This window comes from Suncus etruscus, chromosome X (genome assembly GCF_024139225.1).
Source record: "Suncus etruscus isolate mSunEtr1 chromosome X, mSunEtr1.pri.cur, whole genome shotgun sequence".
Classification (NCBI taxonomy): Eukaryota; Metazoa; Chordata; class Mammalia; order Eulipotyphla; family Soricidae; genus Suncus; species Suncus etruscus.
Window position 1 is genome coordinate 125,593,450 of NC_064868.1, and position 24,262 is coordinate 125,617,711.

The following is a 24,262-nucleotide window of genomic DNA, read 5'->3' on the forward strand; positions in this document are numbered from 1 at the left end:
GGCGGGCGAAGGGCAGAGGCAGGCGGCTGATCACAATTTGGCAACTGTCCCTGCTACTTGGTCCTTCAGACAGCCTGCTCTGCCTTCTTTTTTTCTGCAATAGTAAACTGGAATCTTTGGTTGAGGCCTTTTATGCTTTCTTCTTTTCCTTTTTTCCTTGACTTTTTGTTGGACTTCCTCTTCTCCTTCTTGTCCTTTGAGCTGACACCTTTAAAAATTGCCTGCCCCTGCACTTCTTCTGGCAGGTCTCCTGGGACCGAAAACCTGTTTTCTTCTTCCTCTTCCTCTCCCTCTTTTTCCTCTTCCTCTTCCTCTTCTTCCTCTTCTTCTTCTTCTTCTTCTTCTTCTTCTTCTTCTTCTTCTTCTTCTTCTTCTTCTTCTCCTCCTCCTCCTCCTCCTCCTCCTCCTCGTCCTCCTCCTGGACCTTGGTACTTGCCTGGTCCCCCTGCAGCTTCCATTTGAAGGCTGAGTGGCCATCACTATCCTTGGTAAACTCCAGGGCCTTCCTCCTCTCCTGGTCCAGCAGCTCGGCCAGCATCTTTACTACTGAGGCCTGCACTTGCGTCCCACTCTTTATTTTATTTGTGTGTCACTCTTCAGGGCTACCACTGAGGCCTGGGGGCTAAAGTCCCCTTCTTGGGCTTCCGGGGTTTCTGAGAGGTGATGCCAGACTCTTTATTGCCTGCTTTAGGTGAGATGACAGTTGTTGTTTGTTGGGGCTCTGCCCTTGCTTGCCATTGGGAGCATCTTTGGTGACCAGAGTAAAAAAACCCAAGGCACTGGGGTCTGACCTGGGATTGGCCTCTGAAGGATGGGAAGTGGCTGAGATCGGCCGAGAGGTCACAACCTGAGAGAGAGAATGGGAGGGCACTAGCATCTTGTCATTACTGGATGCTGCTAAGGTCTCCTCCACTATTGTATCCCTGCTTGAAGCTGCACCAAAGCTGCAGGCCGAATGGGCCCTCTGGGGCCCCTGGTTCTCCTCCTCTGAAGAACAGCCACTGCTGCTATCACTGTCACTGGAGGAAGTGATAGCCCGAGAGATTGCAGGAACCTCAGATTTTCTGGGCTTGGCAGCGACACGGGCCTGTGTGGTGGTACCCTGAGGTGTGGTCCCAGGGTGGGTCCTTGGAGCACTGTCCACCTGTGTGCCTGCTGCCTGCTGTTTCTTGCCATCCATGATCCGGCTGGAGGTCTTGGTGCTGCTCGTTTCAGAAGCAGGGGTTTTTGGGGTGCTCTTCGTGGGGGTCGTGGGCTCACTCACCATACTGAGGTTAACAGCAGGAATGGAGCACTGCGTGGCAGGGATCATATCCTTATCCTCACTCGCTGAGGCCCGGGCCTTCCTTGTGCTGCCTGCAGTCTGGGTTCATGCAGAGGCAGCTGCTGGGCCAGTTGAACTACGTTTAGGGTCGACAAAAATCAGAGGGAGTTTAATCACGTGGCTTGCTGACAACTCATCGCTGCTATCCGAGGACTCTTTTGGGCTCTTCTTTTGGGTCACTGAGGCCAGGCTCTTCCTTTTGGAAATTTTGGAGTTATCCTCCTTCTGGATGGTGTTCCCTGTGGCTGACTCCTCCTCCTCTTCTTCCTCCTCCTCCTCACTGTCAGACTCTTCACTGCTGCTTTCCGAGTTCTCCTGGTGCCTCCCTCCTTGAGTGGTTGTGGAGTCTGCCTTTCCAGCAGATGCTGGGCCAGCCCTTTTGCTGGGGGACCCCTTGGCAGGGAATGAAGCAGTTCTGACCTGGGAATTCATCCCTGGGGGCTTCACCAAAGTAGGTGTCTCTCCCTCACTGCTGTCTGCCTCCTCCTCAGCTACAACAGGTGCTGGTGGGGATTGTGCTGTGGCCACCACTCCTTTGCTGGCAGCCTGCACACACGCTGGGCTCCGTGTTAGGAGAGCACTGCTTTGAGGAGTTCTGGCTGTGGGTTTCCTCTTGACTGGGGACCCCTGCTCGGCTTGGGCAGCTGTAGTGATTGTTTTTCTGGATGCTGTGGCCCCTTTAGGTAAAGCTGCTCTGGGAGATGAAGCGGGGTAGTTTTTGTCTGTGGGGTTTTCACTGAAGCCTTTGCCTGGGCTGAAGTCTTAGCTGCTTCTTTACTGTCTGATTCCTCTTCACTGCTTGTCCACTCTTCGGACATCTCAGTCCAGGTCTGGATTGCTGAAGGCCCCGCCTTCCGAGAGAGTACCTGACCCGAGGCTCCTTTGGTAGGCATCAAAGCAACTTTTGTGGGGAGGCTTTTTCTCACAGATTGTACCTGTCCCATCACTGTGGCAGTTGTCTCCTCCTCACTCTCAGATTCCAAGGTTGGGGCAACAAAGAGACACCTCTGAGGGCCCAGCAAGCAGGGAGGGCTCTTCTTACTGGTTCAGGGTGTCTGCTTCTGCCTCCTCCTCCTCTTCGGAGCTCTGAGAGCTGCTGACAAGGTCTGATACCCGGGTCCTCTTGGCCTGGAGTACTGCATCGTCTTCGGCCTTGCGCTTCTGGCCCACTTCTGAGGTTTGTTGCCAGTGTGTGTAGATGTCCAGAAGGGTTACAGACTGTGCCAGGAAACTTTTCTGGCCACTCTGCTCCTTCACTTTCCGTGCCTCGCGCATGTAGGCGGCCTGTAGGAGACTCTGGTAGATGAGCGGCAGCAGCTCCCGCCTCATCCTGGCCTCGGCCATGCCCGCCACCCCAGGCCGGCTGGCCCCACTCGACTCCCTAAAAGCACGCCCCCTGCAGTTCCTGCCAGACTTCCCGCCACGCCCCGCATGCCCAGCGTGCCACAAGCCTCACACGCCGATGGATCTAATAATATTTTATTAAAATCTATTATTCTGAATCATAAAGCATTGTTCTAGTCTATATTAAATCTATCTTCATCTCTCTAAATCGCTTCATTTTATTCATTTGTAACAATTTTTCTTCACAAGCAGTCGACATATTTCTATCCCAGTTTTCCCAAACAGGAAAATAATTGCATACACACAGTATCTCTTTAACATGGGAAGGAAATGGCATCAATTTGATACTGCTGGTCTTTAGTCTCTCAACACAGCATTCACCTGAATTACAGACCTATCAAACTTTGTTGTCCCCAGTAAGAGAAAGAAGATTAAAAGGCAGACTTGAGCTCAATCACATCTCCCTACAAATATGATATACAAATGAAACTAAGTATATATTGTTATCAGACAATAACTCATCATTCCTGGCATCAAATAAGCATTATTTATGGTTCTATTTTTCAGGTGGTGTTCAGGAGATCAGGTAAATTCTAAACACTCCCCGATTCAAATCTTATTTTAAAAATAAAAATTAGAAAACTTCTTAAAATAATTATCATGTATCAGGCATAGCTATATTAACTTGCAATTTTTGAGGTAAAAGAAGTGAAATTAGGCAAAAATATTCGTTTGAATCTTGTCATCAAAAGTCTGAAAAATTTCAGTGTGGTGATTGTTATTACCGATATAATCCTATTATGGAATCAACACTAGATACAGTGTAAAAAGTATTCCATGGTTGAGTTTCAGTCCTACACTATTCAAACAGTCAACCCTTCACAAGTGTCCATTCCCAACACAAATCTTAGCAGTCCCTTCTGAAAGACAAAGCCCCACTCACATTCATAGGCTATTTTAGAAGGCATCCATTTCATTCACTTACTTTTTGCCCTCCTGACCTAAGTGTCTTTCAAAGACTCGGACTATTATTTCAGCACGTTGGGAGTTACTATTTCAAAGTATAAATTTTGTGGGTAGACAGCATTCTGAAACAAAATCAGCATCTTCAATTTAAGTGGTTTACATATTTGAACTTTATAATTTATTTTATTTTTGGGTGGCCACTCCCGTTGACACTCAGGGGTTCCTCTTGGCCCTGCACTCATAGAAAAGAGGGGCCTGAGTGAAAGCTTAGCAGCTATAGGAGGCTGGATCGAATCAAGTGCATCAGCTAGCCAAGCAAGCATTGTACCCAATATGTTCCAGGTTTTGAATCTAAGTATTCAAGATAGGCATTTATGTATTTATTTATTTGTTTGCTCATTTTCTGCCAAAACTGGGTCGTTTGCAGGGAAAGCAAACTCTCAACCTGCTGTACTATCATCACTCTGTTCAATACACGTGTCTTTAAAATCAAGAAAGATGAGACCGGAGTCATAGTTCAGCAAGTAGTGCATTTGCCCAACCAGGTTCTATCCTTGGCCTGTCAATTGGTTCTCTGAGCATTCTTGGGAGTGATTCCTGAGTGCAGAACCTTGCCAAGTGTGACCCCAAAACCAAAATCAAATAAGATATTGACAGACACTTAAGAATTTTTGTACTGCAAACACATATCTATAATAAAACTCATCAAATATCTTTATTTTATTTCACAATTCAAAAGTATTGTTCGTGAACTTTTTTAAATGTTAAACAGAGAACCTGTTGTGGGTCAGGGACAGAGCTCAGCAATATAGAGTGCATATTTTACTTGTGAAATTGTGGGTTTAATCCCAGACAACAAAGTGAGTGAGTGAGTGAGTGAGTGAGGAGTGAGTTAGTGAGTGAGTGAGTGTGTGTGTGTGTGTGTGTGTGTGTGTGTGTGTGTGTGTGTGTGTGTGGTTTCCACGCAGGGAATTTCTATTTTTGAAAATAGTATCTTTATTGAAGCACCGTGATTACAAACATGTTTGTAGTTGGGTCTCAGTTGCAAAAATCAACACCCCTCTTAACCAGTGCAAACTTGAACAAAACTATCAATTGTCACTTAATATAATCATAAACTCGTGGCAGGATTTGACAGGCATATGAGCTGAAAAGAAAGGTTTTTAATCCATTTGAATGAAAATTATTTTCTCAGTTTTGTGGCGTCACGTGCTAAGAGCATTTTAAAGCCACTTGCTTTAAATTTTATGGACTGAATATTTTATTGGGAGAACTATTCCTACATACAACTAGAAATGAAGCTGAAAATGGTAAGAAACTCTGTATAGCAATAATTTGCAATGTTGAGGCAATAAAAGAGTGAGTGAGAGTGTTTTTCTTTTCTTTTTTCTTTTTCTTTTTTTTTTAGGGATCACACCGGATGGCTCTCGGGTCCCGGGCCTCATTGGGGCTTTGTTGATGCAGCGAGGCACGTGTTTGCAGGGGCACCTTCATTCACAAGCAGCCGCTATAAAGCTGCCGGAATAGTAGTGATGGCAGGGAACCCAGAAAGTCGTTCCACAGGGGATGGTGGCTGTCTGTCTGATAAAATTCAGATCATTGTCAGGAGAGAGGAAGATGATGGTGGGGATCCCGGTGGCTTGGAGAGGGTGGGCTGGAAGCAGCAGCAGCAGCAGGAGGGCAATGCCCAGGCTGACAACGGAGGTGAGCCAGCCCAGGGCGCAGGCGGGAGGCAGCACTGTGTGGCATTGCCTGGAAAGCTCTCAGGCCCCGCAGGTGAGGAGGAGGAAGGCAGGTCCCTGTTGTTCCAGAACAGCAGCACCCTGCCTGATGGGGCCCAGAGCCTCCAGTTCCACCGCAGTACCAGCTCCAGAAAGATGTCTCCGGTCTGGAAGCACTTCTTGGTCTCCCCCTGGGACAGCACGAAAGCCACCTGCAGGCACTGCATGAAGAAGTTAGGCCTCGGCAAGAAAGAGAAGGACCTGAGCACCAGGTGCCTCATGAGGCACATGAGGCTGGTGCACCCCACCGTGCTCAACCCTGAGGAGGGCAGCGAGGCCGCCCCACCCTCCTCAGCCCCCACGCAGCTGCTGTTGCCACAGCCCTCCCATGGCGGGGACCAGAAGCCCCGTCCTCTCTCCTATCCTCAGCCTGGAGGCGTTCCCCCAAAGGGCTTTCAAAATCCTCTCTCCTGACCAGCTGGCAGAGGAGACTGTGACTTCCGACGTCTCTTGTGATGAAGCCTCCTCCAGCCTGTCCAGCTCAGACAAGTACTGCCGGGAGGAAGCCCTGGGGGAGCCCCCTGCCTTCTCCCAACACTGCATGATGATGATGCTCTGAAGAATGCCTTCCAGAGGCGCCTCCTGGTCCCTCAGAGCAAGCAGAGCCTTCGGAAGCGCTCGGTCGTGTGGCAGCACTTCTACCTGTCCCGGCTGGACAGGTCCAAGGCCATGTGCATCCACTGCATGAAGGAGTCCAGTCTCGGCAGGAGTGGCCGCGGCCTGGGCACCAGCTGCCTCATCCGCCACTTGAGGCGTGCTCACAAGACCATCAAGCTGCAGGAAAATGAAGGCGATCCTGGCCCCCCACCCCTGCAGGCTGAGCTCCCCGCACTGTTGCCTGCCCTGCCACCACCAGATCCAGAGCCCAGCTCCGTGGCATCATCCCTGGGGAATTGGGTCCCAGTGTCCCCATCTGCATTGTCCTCCCCTCACCAGCTGCCTGAGGACCTGCAGTCGCCTCTGAATCCCAGGGAGAAGCTAGATGCCGGACCCAGCCCTCAGCTGCCCGAGTCTGGAGCCTTGTTCCAACAGAACCAACGAGTCATGAAGAGACTCAGGTTCGAGGTCTCGCAGAGGGACCTCTCATGCAATGAGACCAAGGATGTGGACGTCTCTCTGCCACCCGTGGACAGTCTCAAGGCTGTGTGCAGCCAAAAGACCTCAACCTTGTGGAATCATTTCTCCATCTGCTCCACAGAGCCGACTAAAGTGATCTGCCTGCATTGTGGCCACATGATCAGCACGGACAAGAAGCCGGCCAATCTGGGCACCAGCTGTCTCCTGTCCAGGCACTTACAGAGGTTCCACAGCAGCGTGGTGCTGAAGACTGACGTCCCGGACACTGCCCGGCCCTCTTCTCCAGGTCCCCCTGTTCCCATGAGCACAGACGTGTCCACATCCTCCAAGAGCAACGCTGAAGAGTCTCACCCGGTTGCCCAAAAAATCACGAGGCTCGTCGCTGAGATGATGGCCATGGACCTCCAGCCCTACTCGCTCATGAATAACGTCGGCTTCAACAGGCTGCTTGGCTACTTGAACCCTTGGTACTCCTTGCCCTCCCCGGCTTATTTCTCCGGGACCGCCATCCCCAACATGTACGACAGCGTGAAACGCATCGTCAAGGCCAGCCTGAGGAAGGCCGAGAGCGGCGTGGTCCACTTCACCTTGGGGGTGTGGGAGAGCAGCCAGACCCCGGAGTACCTGATGCTCACTGCCCACTGGGTGACCTTTGAGTCCTCTGTCCGGCTGCACTGTGAGGACCACCACTGCTCAGCCCTGCTGGATGTGTCTCAGGCCGACTATGGCTGTCATGGCAACAGCCTCCAGAAGCAGATGGAGTGCTGGTGGGAGGCCTGGGTGAGCTCCACCGGCCTCCAGATGGGCATCATGGTGACAGACAACCTGAGCATAGGGAAGACGTTGAGTGAGGGCGAGCTCACCAGCGTGCAGTGTTTCAACCGCACCCTCAGTCTCATCCTCAGCGAGGCCTTCAAGACCCAGAGGATGGTCCAGAACCTGCTAAGCATCGCCCGCAAGACCTGTGAGTGGGTTCAGCGGTCTCCCTGAGCCCAGGAGAAGCTGGCTGAGCTGCAGAAGGAGTACGCACTGCCCCAGCACACCCTCGTTCAGGACGAGCCGTCCAAGTGGACCACGTTGCTCCACATGCTGGAGCGGCTCATCGAGCAGAAGAGGGCCGTCCTCGAGCTGGCCATCGAGTGCCACTTCCCCGAGATCATCAGCTTCGACCAGTGGGAGGGCATGCAGTCTGTGTGCCATGCCCTGAGGTCCTTCGACGCTGCTAGCTGCGAGATGAGCACCCGCACGGCCACGCTCAGCCAGGTCATCCCCATGATGTACATCCTCCACAGGAAGATCGACATGCTGTTTGAGGAGACCATGGGCATCGACACCATTCTCAAGTCTCTGAAGGAGGGCGTGGGGAGCTGCCTCACTGCCATGCTGCACAACCCCAGCTACCTCTTTGCCACCCTGCTGGACCCCCGCTACAAAGCCTCTTTGTTCTCCAAGGAGGAGGCCGAGCTTTACAGGCAGGATCTCATCAGAGAACTCAAGATGTTGAATCCTGCCTCACACCACAGGCCCGTCTGCAGCAGGCATGACCCAGCTGCCCCTGTGCAGGGCTCCTCAAGTAAGGAGAGCCTATGGTCCCTGTTGGCCTCGGTGAAAAAGTCGGGCCCTCGGGACAGTGCCCCATTGCCTGAAGACACGGTGCTAGCCTACCTGGCGGAGGAGGTGCTGGAAATTAGCTGTGACCCCCTCACCTACTGGAACCTGAAGAGGGAGGCCTGGCCCAGTCTTTCCATACTGGCCTTCAGGTTCCTGGGCTGCCCTCCGAGCATGATGGCGTTGGCCGGTCCAGGCTCACGATGGAACACTTTGAAAAACTCATCTTTCTAAATGTAAACCTTCCCTTAATAGACTTCCAATATTAGGGGATGGAGCTGTGGTGCAGAGGTCGAGTGTTTGCCTTGCATGTGGCTCCCCACAGTTTGATGATCCCCTGTTGTCTCATATGTTCCCCCAAGCCAGGAGCACTTGCATAGCCAAGAGTAACCCCTAAGCATCAACGGGTCTGACCCAAAACCCAAACAGATATATGTATATGTATTTAATATTGAATCTCAGATGGAGTAGCCTGACTGAAAGTATTATTGCTCAGCAGGCATCAGCTGTTGATCTGGGGCAGTGGCTTGTTCTGTCCGCTCTGGGCGGCACAAGCCTGGCACTCAGGTCCACGGTGGGGGGTGGGGCTTGCCCTGTCGCTACAGCACCAGTTTGTGCCTTGTTCCTTGTGGCCAGGCCCACGTGGCCTCCCACTAAGTGCACCTGTCCATCAATTATGTAAGAGAATGATCTGGTTCCAATCCTAACTGTCAAGGTTTTGGAAGTTGAGGGCGAGTGTTTGCTGTACTAGAGGGGCAGAGAAGATGTCAGCAGTTTGATTCTGTAGACTTTGTTTTCAATTATGCAGCCCCACAAATCAAGTCTTGTGGTCTCCTTAAATTTGCTTTAGTTGCAATCAAACAGCCTTAGCACTTGTGGAATGAAATGCGGAAATAAGAGGTGGAGTCCAAGCCATCCTGACTGAGCAGTGTGTAGTTGCAGGCACGTACATGTGTTGAGGGCAGCTTATCCTGGAATGTAACTGTTTACCCCTGTAGCCATGTGGCATTCGAAGACAAACACACCACCCTGGCATAGCCCAGAATGTCCATTCTGTGGCGACTTGGTAACGAGGATTTCCCTTTCCCAGTTTTGCATTCAGTTTTTCCCTGCTCATTGAACTTGAGAAGCCCCCTCTATCATGGCTCTTGTGATGTGGGTCCTCCAGCCAGCAGATAGAAGTCATGGCATGCAATCCCAGTTCTATGAGTCCCATTCCCCAGGCTCGACTCACTGCCTCTCCACTGTGAAGCCCATTTCTGACATGAGTGCCTCTGCCCTCGGTTTGACCACATCCCTGAATAGGAAGCGTCATCTGCGGGGTGGCTGCCAGGGAGGGTTGCAGCACCCTAACCGCGTGAAGGGCAGCTTCAGGTGTTGGCTATTATTATTATATGTTTATTATTATTATTTTATTATTATCCTTATCATTGTTGGTATTATAAGTTTAAACTAGGGAAGATCCAGTCATCACCATGCTATTTCAGAATCTCAAGGATCTCCAAATGAAGTATCGATCGTCAGATTCTTTAAACAGCCCGAGTTCAAGGTTTCACTTCAGCATTTTAGGAAAGGGTTTGTAGTCTCATTTCAAACCAGTTAGATATTCTGGGTGAAACAGCCACTGCCCCTTGTGAACTTTTGCAAAGTTTTGAGAAAATACAGTATTGTTTAGCTATGCCTGATTGTATTTATAAATGGTGAATTCAGTTTCTGAAATTAAACTTTTTATTTGTGATTTTCTAAATAAAGAATAAATCATCACCAGGTGATTGATGCAAAGAGAGATTTTTTTTTCAAACTTTACAAGGAATGTTGTTATATACATATACATATATATATAAACACCTTGATTACATACATGATTGTGTTTGGGTTTCAGTCATGTAGCAAAGAGAGATTTCAATTGTTGATTATCCCTACCTTTATGCTTTTTTCATTTCTCTTTTTCTTAATGAGAAGGTCACATAGTATATGACACAGTGTCTCTGAATCATCTACTAATTCATTTTCTGCATTCCCATGCTTTTACCATCTTGCTATGTTCGGTATAAGTCAGAATGATGGGAACTAGAGTTTGCCATATCTGTATATCATACCGGACACATTGTATTGTAGGTTGCTTCGTGTTTAAAGTACCAGACTTCCCTGTGGACTCTGAACTTTGTCTGATCAAAGCAAGCTGCTTACAAAATCTGATTTTTCACATCCAGATCTACTGATACTAAATTAGCATCAGGTAATTGCTTTCTCCCTAATTCTTATGTAATATTAAATGTGAAGCACCTGAAGCAAAGTGTCCTTATGCCAGTGCCATCATGCCAAACTGAATCATGCATAGACATCAATGCCCCATATTACTAGCTAAACACAAGGTCAGTTCAAAAAAATTTTAGACATATCCCCCAAAGACCATGTTGTTTCTCTACTGTCTCTTTACACTGTCTCTGATTCATTAGAGACCCTGGTAAAAATACATTTCTAAGCTCTGACAGCGTGTCTAACATTGACAGCAAAAACAGATTTCCTGTCTTTGGGGCTCATCAAAACTAAAGGTAGAAAGACTCGATTCATCCATTTCCTCAACTGTACTCAGTTTTTCTAGACTGGGCTTCAACGGATTCTGGATATCTCCAGTCATGTGGACTGTGTACATTTATGTAGTACAAGTAGAGACAGACTGGAAGAGATAACTAGGCTTAGTAACTGAGATGAACCATATGTTTGTAATGTGAAACCTCCGTTTTCATAGCTAAGTATATAGACCCTATGGATAGACTTGCATTCTGGTTGTATTATTGGGCAACTGCAGTGAACAAATCTGTGGTTAACATGACAGAAATATAGCTAAGGGTCATTTTTTATGAACAAGAAAATAAACAAAGCATCTTCCCTGAAGCTGGGAATAACTTTGAAAAGGCTTACAGCAATGCATTAAATGAAACAGTCACAGTTCTTCTTTGAGTCTAATGTTACAGTCTGAAATTTTGAGAGTCCTAAGTCAGTACTTTTTATCCTCTAAGTTTTACTCTTCTAGAAGGTACATTTTCCTTCACCCAGCACATGATAATTATAGAAATATAGATACTGTGAAAAATAAGTTTTCAGTCCCTAGTTCCATAGAAGGCAGATAGAGAAAACCTTTAAAACATGGAAGATCGAAGCACTGGTAACTAATATCTGATCAAAGAAGAAATCAAGAGAAATGCAAAGATTACTTGAAACTAATCAAAATAAAGATACAAGCTATCAGACTCTGTGGGATATAACAAAAGCTCTATGGGGGAAATGTATGGTAATTAGGGCATTATTTAGTCAGAGAAAAGTAAAAGTTCAAAACAAGCTAAACATACATCTCAACGTCTTTAGAAGGAATAGCAAACGAACTAAAAATTGAGGAGGAGGAGGGAAGTAATAAATTCAAAATATAAATCTAGGTTACTACGAGAAACGGTATGCTCTTAGTCTAGAAAATCTTGAAGACATAGACTCTTAGAGTTGTGTAATTTCTCAAAACTGAAAGAGAAGGAAGTAAAAAGCCTAAATGGACCGAGCACAAGTTAGGAAATTAAAATAGGGGACTGGAGAGAGAGCACAGCGCTAGGGCATTTGCCTTGCACTCAGACGATTCAGGATGGAGCCGGATATGATATCCAGCCTCCTTTATGGTCCCCCAAGCAGAAGCAATTTCTGAGTGCCGAGACAGGAGTAAGCCCTGATCGTCAGCAAGTGTGGCCCCCAAAGCAAAACCAAACCCAAAAAATAATAAAAATCACTAACAAACGCTGGAATGAGTGATATGAGGGCCTGAGTGTTCATTTCGTAGAGCTGTTGTAAGATAGTAAAACAGACTGCTACTGGGGTATGAGGGACCTAAATACCAGAGATGGGTCATCTCAAAGTGTGGAATTTGGAAGACTGGCTTACGGGGTCTTCAGGGCTCCTTTGAGAGCTGGGCAGGAGGGTCCTATCCCAGGGCCCCCCACTTGGGTTTGTGGCAAGCTCCATGTCCGCTCCTTGTAAGGAAGCAAGTCCCATGAATCAAGATGCACCTAATGTCTCCTTGGATTGAAGAACAGCAATCGTAGTTCCGGAAGTGCAGAGCACGCATTCATGCGCCCCTCACGCCTGCGCACTGTGCTTGGTGCCTTTTCCCCGCGCAACTCGCTAATCCTGCCGCCTCACTGGACTCCTCCTGATTAGACTCCCGGAACCCACCTCCCCACTCCACCAGTCCATGGTCCTCGCGTGTGGCCTAAGGAACCCTGCTTGGGGCTGCGTGGACGACTCGGGCGTGTGAGGGGCCCGCATGTCTTTCTGTGGAGGCGCCATGGCTTCTTCCTCAGGCAGTATGTTCCAGAAAATTGCCGAGTTCGGGCCTGACTCCAGCGGGAGAATGCAGGTCAGTGCCCGGGCAGGCAGCTAGAGTCCAGCGGGACCGGGCTCGACCCCCAGATCCTCTAATTGTTGTCAGAGGCCAGGAGCCTCCCTCTGATTTCACACTGATGATTTCACACAGTGTAGTGTTCATTTTTATTTACATTAATTTTTGGTCGGGGGACCACACAGAGTTGTTCTCAGCACATACCTGCTCTGTGCTCAGGGAGATTCCTGGTGATAATGTGGTCTTTAATCCATTTTTAAAAGCTCCTTTCTTGGTGTTACTATTTTTGAAATTGTGGTTTTACTGATTAGTTGCAAGTTTTCTGTACTAAAGAAAGAAAACAGTTGCAAGGAATGGAGACATGGTAAAGGGGTGCGTGCATCTCTTGCATGCATCGAAGCCCATTTTAATTTCTGGAACTGCATATTGTTCCCTGAACTCTACTAGGTAAACCAGAGCCAGGCATTTCTTGATGATACCCCAAACAAAATAATAAAACCAAACACATGTAAGAAAACAAAAAAATCTTACCTCTAGTCTACCCCAAATTTTCTAGCCAATTGCCCTACTATTTGTATGATGCTTGAGAAGTCAGTACCATAAAAATCAATTGTGTCTGGAGCAATAGCACAGCAGGTAGGACGTTTGGCTTGTACAGGGTGACCTGGGTTCAATTCCCAGCATCACATATAGTCAGTCCCCTGATTCTGCCAGGGGTGTTTCCTGAGTGCAGAGCAAGCCAAGAGTAATCTGAGCACTGCCAGATGTGCCCCCCACCGCAATACAACAAAAGCAAAACAATTTAAATCCCTCATCACAGGTGATAACGCAACGCATACTCTTGGCTTTGCTTGCAGAAATCACTCTGGTAGGCTCAGAGGACCATATGGGGTACTGAAATTTGAACCTATTGTTAGCCATGTGCAAGGTAAATGCTCTACTTTCTGTACTGTCTCTCCAGCCACATTTGTGCTTTTTATTTTATTTAGTTATTCTTTTTCTTTTAGGGAGTTACTATCGTTAAACCAATAGTTTATGGTAATGTTGCTCGCTATTTTGGAAAGGAAAGAGAAGAGGACAGGCATACCCACGAGTGGACGGTGTATGTGAAACCGTATATAAATGAGGTAGGCATTTGTTTCTTCTATGATCATCTTCATCTACAGTTGGTTTACATAGAATTAAATTATATTTCACCATAATATTTCTTTTTTTTTTTTTTTTTTTTTTTTTTTGTTTTTTGGGCCACACCCGGTAACGCTCAGGGGTTACTCCTGGCTATGCGCTCAGAAGTCGCTCCTGGCTTGGGGGGCCATATGGGACGCCGGGGGATCGAACCGCGGTCCGTCTCCTAGGCTAGCGCAGGTAAGGCAGGCACCTTACCTCCAGCGCCACCGCCCGGCCCCTCACCATAATATTTCTAAACTTATAATTTTATAATAATTTTGCTGTTCTTTCCATTTTGCTGCTGAATTCCAGAACCTAGAATACAGCCTAAATTATATATATATATTGAAAAGGTACTTCCTGAAAGAGTGGGTCGGAGAGATAGTACAGTGGTAGCTGTTTGTATTGCATGCAGACGATCTGACATGAAAGGTGGTTTGAATCCCGGTATCCATCATAACCCCTGAGTCAGCCAGGAGCGATATCTAAATGCAGAGCCAGGAGTAACCCCTGAGCACTTCCTGGTGTGCCCCGCCTCCCCAAAATGTGTAACCTATTCTGTACTTAGAACTTTCCAAAATCCACACCAAAACTTACATATGAGTATCTATATAGTGCAATATTACTAGACAATAAAAGGATACAAAAATACATGCTAAAGCTCCATGAAAGATAATTAGAAACATGGTAAGTAAAAAAAGATACAAAGTTAAGTGATTATACCAAAAGAGTACTTGTCAGTGAGTAGAAAGGTTTTAGAGAAACCCTGCTAATGAGGTTTCATGGTGTGTAATAAAATTGAGAGTGTTTGGTCATGGATACACAATTCTAGGTTTACTAAAAGTTATTTAAGGCTAGATAAATTACATTCTGGGTAAATTGTAGGACAGAATAATTCACTTGAGTTTGTTTTCCATTTAAAACTTTATTTCTGGAGCTCATTCCTGGTGGTGCTCGTGGCTACCCTGGCTCTGTGCTTGTGGATCGTTCCCAGTAGCTTGGGGTACTATGTGGTTCCAGGAGGATCATGGATGTGGTCCCATGATTGAATCAGGAATAGCTGCATCAAGTGTTAAGTCTGCATGCCTTAATCCCTGTCCATTTTGTCTAATTCCTTTTTTAAGACATCATCAATAATTATGCATTTTCTCATGATACAAGTTGAAACTACCATTTTTTATTTTCTTTCCAAAACCTTTTCCCTTCCCATATCTGCAACTGTATTTTGTCTCATTTCAAATGATCAACATTTGACTAATACTAAGTTAGTCTCCCTTTTCCAGAGGAACACTCTTAAGCCTCATTCATTCCTAAGGTTTCCTTTGGTCTTAGTTTAAGGATCAGTTTCTCTTGTTCTAATTGTTCAATCTGCAAAGATTGCACAGGCTCCTTCCATGGCATTTTATCTAATGTATGCATAATAGAGTATACACTAAAGCAGTCATCTTTTCTGCTCTCCACTACACAGGCAGAGTCTAATATTTGCCAACAGAATCTATGAAACCCCTATGTTGGTAGTGACTTTTAGTGTAGGGGAAAAGTGAAAGTATTCCAAAAGGAGTCTTTACAGATGTTAGTGACATTTTGCTTCATAAATATTTCACAATAAATGCTGAGATGGAAACAAGTAAGACATTATTATTAAGATATGGCATGATCCCAATTAAACTGTGTATGGATTTAATGAGAATAGAAGCATTCCTGGAAGCAAATAATATAGTTTAGTGGACCCCACTGTTGTATGTGACTTAACTGTTGTGCATGCTTTCTTTTTCTTGACTCCCGAGAGAAGACTTTTTATGTCACATAACTAATGAGTATTCTCCTGTATTTACTGTATATACTCGAGTCTAAGCCATCCCCAGTATAAACTGAGCCTCCTAATTTTACCCTGAAACTGGGAAAACTTAGTGACTTGAGTATAAGCCGAGGTTGAAAATGCAGCAGCCACTGCTAAATGTCAAATGCTAAATGTCAAATGCTAAATGTCAAAAATGAAAATTCAAACTCCTCCCCTTGGGGAGCAAAAAATACCAAATGATTGAGATACACTAACAAAAGGGAAACAAATGGGGACCTGCTGCAAGTGGCTTCTGTCTCACAGCTTCAGTGGGCTTCAATGAGCCCACTTCAGGGGCTCCTGTTTAAGGATGAAACATGGACCGGCATACGGAATAATATTTAAAAAAATGAGACCACAGAAATGAATTGTGTGGGAACCCAACTTCTGGAGAGCATGTGATATATTTAATCTTTAAGCAGGGGGTTTTGTATGGGATAAAAGGCAGTCACAGGTATTTATAAGAATGTTTACAATTACAAAGCAGAGTTTAGCAGTAAAACATACATTAAGCTCTGGGTGTGAGCAGTAAGAATTCTGAGTGACAAGGAGGTCACAACTCAAGGCAGCTCTGAGCAAATTAACTTCAGATGCAAACTAAAGGATTAGTAAGAAGTAGAAAAAATCCTAGGAACTCAATCTTCACTGGGATGGGCCCTATTATTTTAGAGGTCAAATGCAAGAAAAAGCTAAATCCACTAAGGTGTAGTTTCCGTTTTTCTGGGAAGAGGTAATAGCCCAGAATCTGCATTCTGGCTAAACCTTTGCATATCAGAAACTGAGGATGCAAGGACATTTTGAAAATGAGAAAAACATTGTCATTGATTTTAGTGCTAAATAGTATCCAGGAAAGGGGTTTTATTCAAGGCTATATTTTGTCTGTAAATATCAGTAGAATGGACAGTTGATTTAAAGACCGAATAATATGAAGGTAATTTAATGTGTTCCATAATACACCTCTTACATATCTCTTTTCGGGAATTCATCAAACCTCCATGCAGGGGCAGAAACATCCAAAGCAGGCCTTTTGAGGAACCCTATGGGTTCTCAGTTCTCCACACCAGGAATTCCAGGGATAAATGTGGTGGGCCTGAGTTCCCTTAAATGGAGATGTCTATGCATGGCCCTACATGGACCACTTCAAAAGGCATCAATTTACTTAGTTTTCCTGTGTGAATTTTCATGTGGACAGAAAGCAATGATTACTGAGTGAATGCCTTCCTACACTCCTAATATGTAGGCTTCTCTCCTGTATGAATAGTCATGTCCCTAATAAGGAATGAGGATCGAGTGAAGGCCTTTGCACACTGCTGACATGAATAAGGCTTCTCTTCTGTATGAGTATTCTCATGCCTAATAAGCCTGAAGGATTGAGTGAAGGCCTTTGCACACTGCTGACATGAATAAGGCTTCTCTTCTGTATGAGTATTCACATGCCTAATAAGCCTGGAGGATTGAGTGAAGGCCTTCCCACACTCCTGACATGTATAAGACTTTTCCCTTATGAATTTTCTTGCGTCCAATAGGGGAAGAAGAATAAGTGAAGACCTTGCCATATTCAAGACATTTATGGCATTTGTTGCCTTTTCCAACTTCCTTAGTTTCAAGATCATTGGTGATCTGAGTCAAAGTGACCTAGACTGCCAGAGGAATCCTGTGTAATAGGGGTATCTGAGGGCACATCACTGTGCCAAGCACATGGAAGTCATTGTCTCATTGATTGCCTGTGGGAGTCCCACTCCATGGAAATATTCTTGTGAGCCTCTCGACATGAGGTGCTCAGAGGTGCTAGCAGAAAGTGACCGAACTATGGAGTACTGAATCCAGGGACTGCATGGAGCAGACTCAGGAGTGTTGTGACAAATAGACTGGGTCTCCAAAGCAAGCACGCTCTCCTCATTCTGGCCCCCAATGGAACTGATGACCCCAGAGTCCTCATTTCCATCACTATACAGGCAAGGCTGTTCTCTCAAAGATGTGGCCCACAGCACAGTATCATGCACAACACAGAGGGTTTTGCAGCTTTCCACCTCACTCCTGTTTGGAGACCCCATTCCAAAAGTAAATTGCTGAATGGTGGGATTCTGCTCTGGTGCTTTGCATTCTCCAAACACGCCCCTCTGCCTCTCTGCCTCCCCCCAATGGCTCCTTTTCCAGCCACTTAATCAGTGAAAGCTTCATCCTGCATTGTCCTATGTCCCACAGGTGCTGCTAGGTCTCCAGCATCACATCCATAGAGAGTGTAATTTGAGAGGTGTCCAGGCATGGCCATTCATCTGAGGGGAAACTCACGGCCATCTCAGGGAACATCACCGTGTCCAGTTTTATTTTATGGGCTCCAGAACAGCCAGAGGGTCTGAGAGCTACCAGGGGTGACCCAAGAACACTGATACAGAAGCCAGTTCTGAACACAGTGGGTGGCCCTGAGAACTGGAGTTTTGATGGTGTAGCCACATCTTAACCCTTCTGTATTATTCAGAAAGAGCAAAAGAAAGTCAGTTTGCATGTATCCCTGTCCGAGACCCGGGGCCTCTGGTGTGCTCAGAGCAGCCACGCCAAGGCCAGAGAGAAAAATCATTCCTCCAGATGCCCCTGTGCCAGCAGGGACCCATGAACCGCTCACGCGTCACAGTGTAGCCTCTGAAAGTTATACCCAAATTTTTAGATCACTTAGTTTAATTGAACTTAATTATATCTACAATTTGTTCTTTAAAATCAATTATAGAGTTCTTTGGTTTAAAAATGATTGGGGGTAGACTATGTATGGTAAAGCATAATTGAATAGAACATTATGTGTCGAATCAAATATAATGAAAAATGAGTGAATTATATGTATGTATGTGCTAGTTTATTATGAATTGTGAAATAATTTTCAGGCTTCTGATGCTTTATTTTTTCCTGGTCTTTAGGAGGGCCTCATAGGCACAGTTAGTAATATTCAGGTGTTACTTCTAGCTCTGCGCGTAGGAATTGGTCTTTAAAGGGATCAAATACGGGTTGACCATTTACAAGCCAAGGCAATCCTTCGTTGTGTACTCTAGCTCCTGGTTATTTCTTTTAAAGAACTAGATGCCACATACTTAAAGGGAGGTATATTATGTAAAATTAAAGTACATATACTCAATGTATTTTTCTCCAAGTTTTTATGCATAATTCATTTCTCTCTGTTTTAGGATATGTCAGCTTATGTGAAGAAAGTCCAATTTAAATTGCATGAAAGTTACATCAATTTCTTAAGAGGTATAGTACGTTGTTTTTTACTTATAACAAAAAAATTAAAGGAACTAGAGAACTAGGGATTTACAATTATTTTATTTTTCTTCTCTCTTCAGTTGTTACTAAACCACCTTATGAAATTACTGAAACAGGATATGGCGAATTTGAAACAACCATCAAAATATTTTTCCTGGATCCTAATGAAAGACCTGTAAGTAATGATAATCTTTGAAAAATCTATAGTTTTGTGAAAATGTAACTGTAATTAATACCCTGGTACATGTTGACTTTTTTATTGATTTTTGGCCACACCTGGAGACACTCCAGGGTTACTCGTGGCTATGCACTCGGAAATAGCTCCTAGCTTGGGGGCCATATGGCACTCAGGGGGATTGAACAGGGTCCATCCCAGGTTATCGATTGCAAGGCAAACGCCCTACAACTTGTTCCACCGCTGCGCCCCCACATGTTGACATTTTATTCAGATATACTTTATGTAAAGTTATGCCGTGATGTTTCTTGACTTGAATAATAAATTTGTCCATTATTAAGTGATTGTCCTTTTATAAAATCAATACAAAAGCATATAATTTGAGCTTTTCTGTGAAACACACAAAGAGATCTTATTACAGCAAAAAAAACTTTAAAAGTTACCATTTCCATTTGTTTTCTATTAATAAATTGAGTCTACAAACTTTGTGATATGGCAATATTCAGTTGTTTTGCTTTTGGTGGCAAACCTTACTGTGCTACTCCTGTTGTGTTTGCCTGTGGGATGCTGTGCCTTGAAGAACCTAAAGTACAGAGATTGGGAAATTGGTCACAATTGCGTTTGCCAATTCACCAATGTCTCTTCTATTTTTTTCTTCACAGGTAACCCTGTATCATTTAGTGAAGCTGTTTCCATCAGATAGCTCTGCAATGCTAGGGGAACAGAAGGTGGTTTCAGAGTTCTATGATGAAATGGTAAGTAGATACCATCAGAATTTGATTGTCTTTTCAGTTATAGAACTCTGAAGTTATTGGACGTTTTATTAATTCCGTCCTCTTAGATATTTCAAGATCCTACAGCAATGATGCAAAAGTTATTGACAACATCTCATGTGCTAACATTAGGCGCCTATAAGCATGAAACAAACTGTAAGTGCTATAAATTCTTAATTTCTACTGAAAAAAAGTTTTATGATATAGTAGAGTAAGAAAAGTATGTTTAGTGATGACTAATATTTTCAATAATATATTGAAGTCATTTTTTTATTTTTATTGTAACTGAAGTGCATTACACAGAATTATTTATGGTACATAGTGACAATGAATGAAGGGCATTCCCACCACCAATAATGTTGTCCTCCCTCCACTCCTGTTCCCAGCATGTCTCCCATATCTCCCTCCTTTACCCCACCCCCAGAATACTACTATAACTGGTCTCCACTTTACATCTTTTTGTAGATTGTGTATCTATTCTGTTGTCATTGACTTTGGGTTTGGTGTTCCAGTCTGGTCATTTTTTATTTACACTACATGTTCATATGACTGATCCTGGTATCATCATTCCCCCCTCTCAATTTATGAGGCTGAATGATTCAAGTTATGCTATTCTATTGGAGATAAAAAGGTTAAGGAAAAGAGAAGAAAAATTTGGTATCAACTACTAAAAGAAAATCACCAAATAATATTCACAAGAGTGAAAAAGAAAGAAAAAAGTCGAAGAAAAAAGAGAAGGAAAATGATATCAAAAACAAAACAAAACAAAACAAGAAAAAGGAATGCTGGAGTGGCAGGGTTTGGTGTTCCCCCACTTTTTTTTCCTAGGCACAGTTAGTATTGGGGAAGGAAGGAAATTCCTGTGGCCTAAGAGATTCAGGGTTTCTCCACTCTTGAAGCATATTGTCACTGGAACAACCATACATACTCATTGCCATATCCCAGGGTTTGTGTGTGTGTGTGTGGTGTCAGGAAATGAAGTAAATTTTTTAGCTAAAAAATCAATACATGTATTTTAGAATTTCAACAAAAGGACATTTGAAATTGTTTTCAAATTAGACCTCATTTCAGAAAGGTAAAAGATAACCAGCCTCTCAAATTCTCTAACATACTTTTGTCTTTTATTTCTCTATTATATTTAAACATAGCTTCTTGTTCATCTTAGTTATTAACCTTTTTCAGTCATTTTGTTTTCTGCTCTTTGTTAACAAGAGTTTTGTAATGAATTTTAGACGTTCTAAGAATGTTTGTAGATAATGAGCAAGTTTGTCCTTTTTTATCTTTTTTAAATTTTAGTTTTGATCAAAGTGGATTACATATCTTTCATAGTAATATTTTAGGTACATATTAACACTGAATCAGGGGAATTCCCACCACCAAAGTTGACCTCCCCCCCCCATTCCCAGTATTCATCCGATACCCCTCCCTTACCCCCTGGGCTGCTAGTGTAAGTGATCCCCTCTGCATGTAGCTTGCTGTAGGTTGGGTATCGATTCTGTTGTAGGTGGCTTTGGATTTGGTGATTAAGTCTGATAATTTTTAATTACTATTTAATGATCATACAGCTTTTTGGACTTGGTCAGGTTTGTCCTTTTTTAGTGGATATTATTTTCTATAGTATCAAATTCATACAGGAATGGTGGATCCCCAAATGACAGACTGTTAATCCTGGTAAAGCTTCCTCTGATTTGTCAGATTTTCCTACTTATCCCCCATGCAGCTACTGCCAACCATCTCTATTTAGCATTCCAGGTGGAACCTATTAGTCACTGACCATGCAGTTTCTCTTTAGTAGTTCTGTGATCTCTCATTCACTGGTTATGTACCAGGCATAGTATGTTTCTGAGAATAGAGTAGTGTCCAAATCAGATAATAAGTCCTCTCTGGGTTCTAAAGAGTTCGTACAGGGATAAAGGGACTTATCTTGGATGTCACCAGCTGTGGTTCAAATCCTGGCAACATGTGGTCTTTTAAGCACAGACTATGTTCACTCCTGAGCATAAAGCAAGAAATACCCCTTGAGCAGCCAAGAGGGAGAGAGAGAAATGCAAAATAGTCTCACTCATCTGTGGGTTTTAAGAAAAATAACAGACATTTTTGCAATAACTCTGAGAGACAAAAGTGATGAGGGCTGAAAGGCCCAGCTCACAACATGAAGCTCACCACAAAGAGTGATGAGTGCAATTAGAGAAATAACTACTTTGAGAACTAATCATAACTATGAGATTAAATAAGGGAAGTAGAAAGCCTATCTAGAGTACTGGCTGAGGTGAGGTGGGGAGGTGGGAGATTTGGGACATTGGTGATGGGAGCATTGCACTGGTGAAGGGGGGGTGTTCTTTACATGACTGTTACCCAACTACAATCATCTTTGTAATCAAGGTGTTTAAATAAAGATATTAATAAGAAGGAAAAAAGAAAAGATTTAAGATTATCATAAATCAGTGCTTCTCAATTATTTTCTGTCATGCCCCCCCAGAAAGAAGAAAACATTTTCGTGACCCTCTCGTGACTGTAAATAGTTTCTTTATTAAAGAAACTTTAACCTGTACAACAAAAATATATAAAATAATTTGAGCTGATTATTTAATCAGAGGTGATGTCTGGATTAATGGCTACAATGAGCACATTTGGCAATGCATAATTTTTCTTTTTTTTAATTTAAACACCATGATTACAAACATGATTATAGTTGGGTTACAGTTACAAACAGAACATCCCCCTTCACCAGTGTAACATTCCCCCCTCGAATGCCCCTTCCCCCTTTCCCATCCCCTGCCTGTATTCGAGACAGGCATTCTACTACAGCTATTTGTTTTTAAGTTCAGTAAACTGTTTTTTTTTCCTTAAAGGATAAGTGTTAAAAAAAATACACTAGTAAAGTTGTGACAGTGGCAATCGCCGTTGTTTGCATAGACCCAGAAAAATATGGGGAAAATGGGGGGAAAAAGTCCTTGGCCTGATTACAAGAAGGCCTCATCCCAGAAGTTTATTGGCATAAGACAGACTCTGGGCTGCAGGCATACCAGTCTGTCTAACCCGAATCATTCTCCATGGTCCCGGTGAAACTTTTTAACACTTTGGCTGCTGTTGGTATATTTAAAGATTCTGGATTCTATAATGCACAGCTTTTCAAAGAGGGATTTTTAAGCAGGACACAGCAACTCTCAGCTCCAGAGACATACAGAGACATAAACACTGGGCTTAGCTTGTTATGACAGTGTTTGCTGAGGTCAAACGGGCCCCACTTTACTGAGCCTCGCGCCACCCCTGGAGTCCTGCCCCACTAGTTGAGAAGCACTAGCATAGATAGTTGAATTGTGTACCTCACTGTTTCTACGTTACTGAGTATATGAAGACAAATGAAATGTTTGTTGAATCTTAAACTAATGAGTTAGTGACCAGAATTTCTTATTTTGGTCTTTGGGCCACACCTTGTGAGAACCAGGGTTATTCGTGGCTCTGCGCTCATGATCATTCCTGGCATGTTCAGGGGACTATCTGGGATGCTAGGGATCAAACCTGGGTCATCAGTGTGCAAGTAAATGCCCTCCCTGCTGTGCTATTTCTCTGGCCCTAGGAATTTCCTTCTTAGTTCTAGAAACTATTTTTTTATCCTCTCTTGGGCATTCAGGCTTTCTTACCCACCTTCCTGGGTTTAATGTTATGTATCTTAATTTACTCACATTTCATCATAGAAAAGAATCTTAAAGGAATGGAATACTTGTCACTCTATGACATAAGCTAGACATGTGGGAAAAGTGAAATGATTCCTTAAAAGTATTTTCCTTAGTTGCAGAACGTGAAGTGAAAGCCAGAAAAAAATTAGAAGCGGCCCAAAAAAGGACAAGCCTTGAAATTGCAGGACTTACGAAGATATTAAAAGCAAACATGGAAACTATAAAGTGTTTAAAAAATGAAATTAGACAACTGGAAGATGATCATCTAAATGAGATATAAACAACTGTGAAGAGAACTTCATTGTCAGATGAATGAAAATAAAGTCAATTTTAAAGGAGAAATGGACTTTAAGGAGTATAATGCTACTTAGAAAAACTGCATATTTAGTTGTTGATCATCGATTTTTCAGCAGTAGGGTCCAACTGTTTGTAATGTTTAGTACTCTTTCAAGCAATATGTGTGTATAATAAATGAAAGCCGTAAGGTACTTCTCGACTCATTGCTAGCTAATTCCCTGATGCTAACCACAGTTTCAAATTTTGTATTGCCTTATACCTATTGCTTATTTTGTGATAGGCATCAGAATTTCACAATAAAGTCTGACTTGTACAGATTTTGTAGACTACCCTTGTAGTTATAATTAGTAGTAAAATTAATGTATCTTGGGGCCGGGTAGGTGGCGCTGGAGGTAAGGTGTCTGCCTTGCAAGCGCTAGCCAAGGATCAGGACCGCGGTTCGATCCCCTGGCGTCCCATATGGTCCCCCCAAGCCAGGGGCGATTTCTGAGCACATAGCCAGGAATAACCCCTGAGCGTCAAACGGGTGTGGCCCAAAAACCCAAAAAAAAAAATTAATGTATCTTTACTTTATTAATTTCTTTTCTAATCCGG

At 44.1% G+C, this 24,262-nt stretch overlaps 2 protein-coding genes across 3 annotated transcripts; both read left to right on the forward strand.

The window, feature by feature from the left end:
* Positions 1-2,666: 2,666 nt before the first annotated feature.
* On the forward strand, positions 2,667-8,369 carry LOC125999054 (zinc finger BED domain-containing protein 4-like). The gene is given in 5 exon segments (XM_049767030.1): positions 2,667-2,764; positions 5,043-5,754; positions 5,756-5,939; positions 5,942-8,278; positions 8,281-8,369. Coding segments are annotated over 5 exon segments (3,420 nt in total).
* A 4,082-nt stretch (positions 8,370-12,451) lies between these two features.
* LOC125999546 (YEATS domain-containing protein 4-like) lies at positions 12,452-23,651 on the forward strand. Of its 2 annotated transcripts, XM_049767625.1 has the most exons (7): positions 12,452-12,502; positions 13,492-13,611; positions 18,665-18,731; positions 18,824-18,918; positions 19,581-19,673; positions 19,760-19,847; positions 23,485-23,651. In XM_049767625.1, the coding sequence occupies exons 1-7, from the start codon at positions 12,452-12,454 to the stop codon at positions 23,649-23,651; spliced, it is 681 nt and encodes a 226-aa protein (XP_049623582.1). The 2 variants fall into 2 exon arrangements, with proteins under 2 accessions (XP_049623582.1, XP_049623583.1); XM_049767626.1 differs by lacking the exons at positions 18,665-18,731; positions 18,824-18,918.
* Positions 23,652-24,262: the final 611 nt, after the last annotated feature.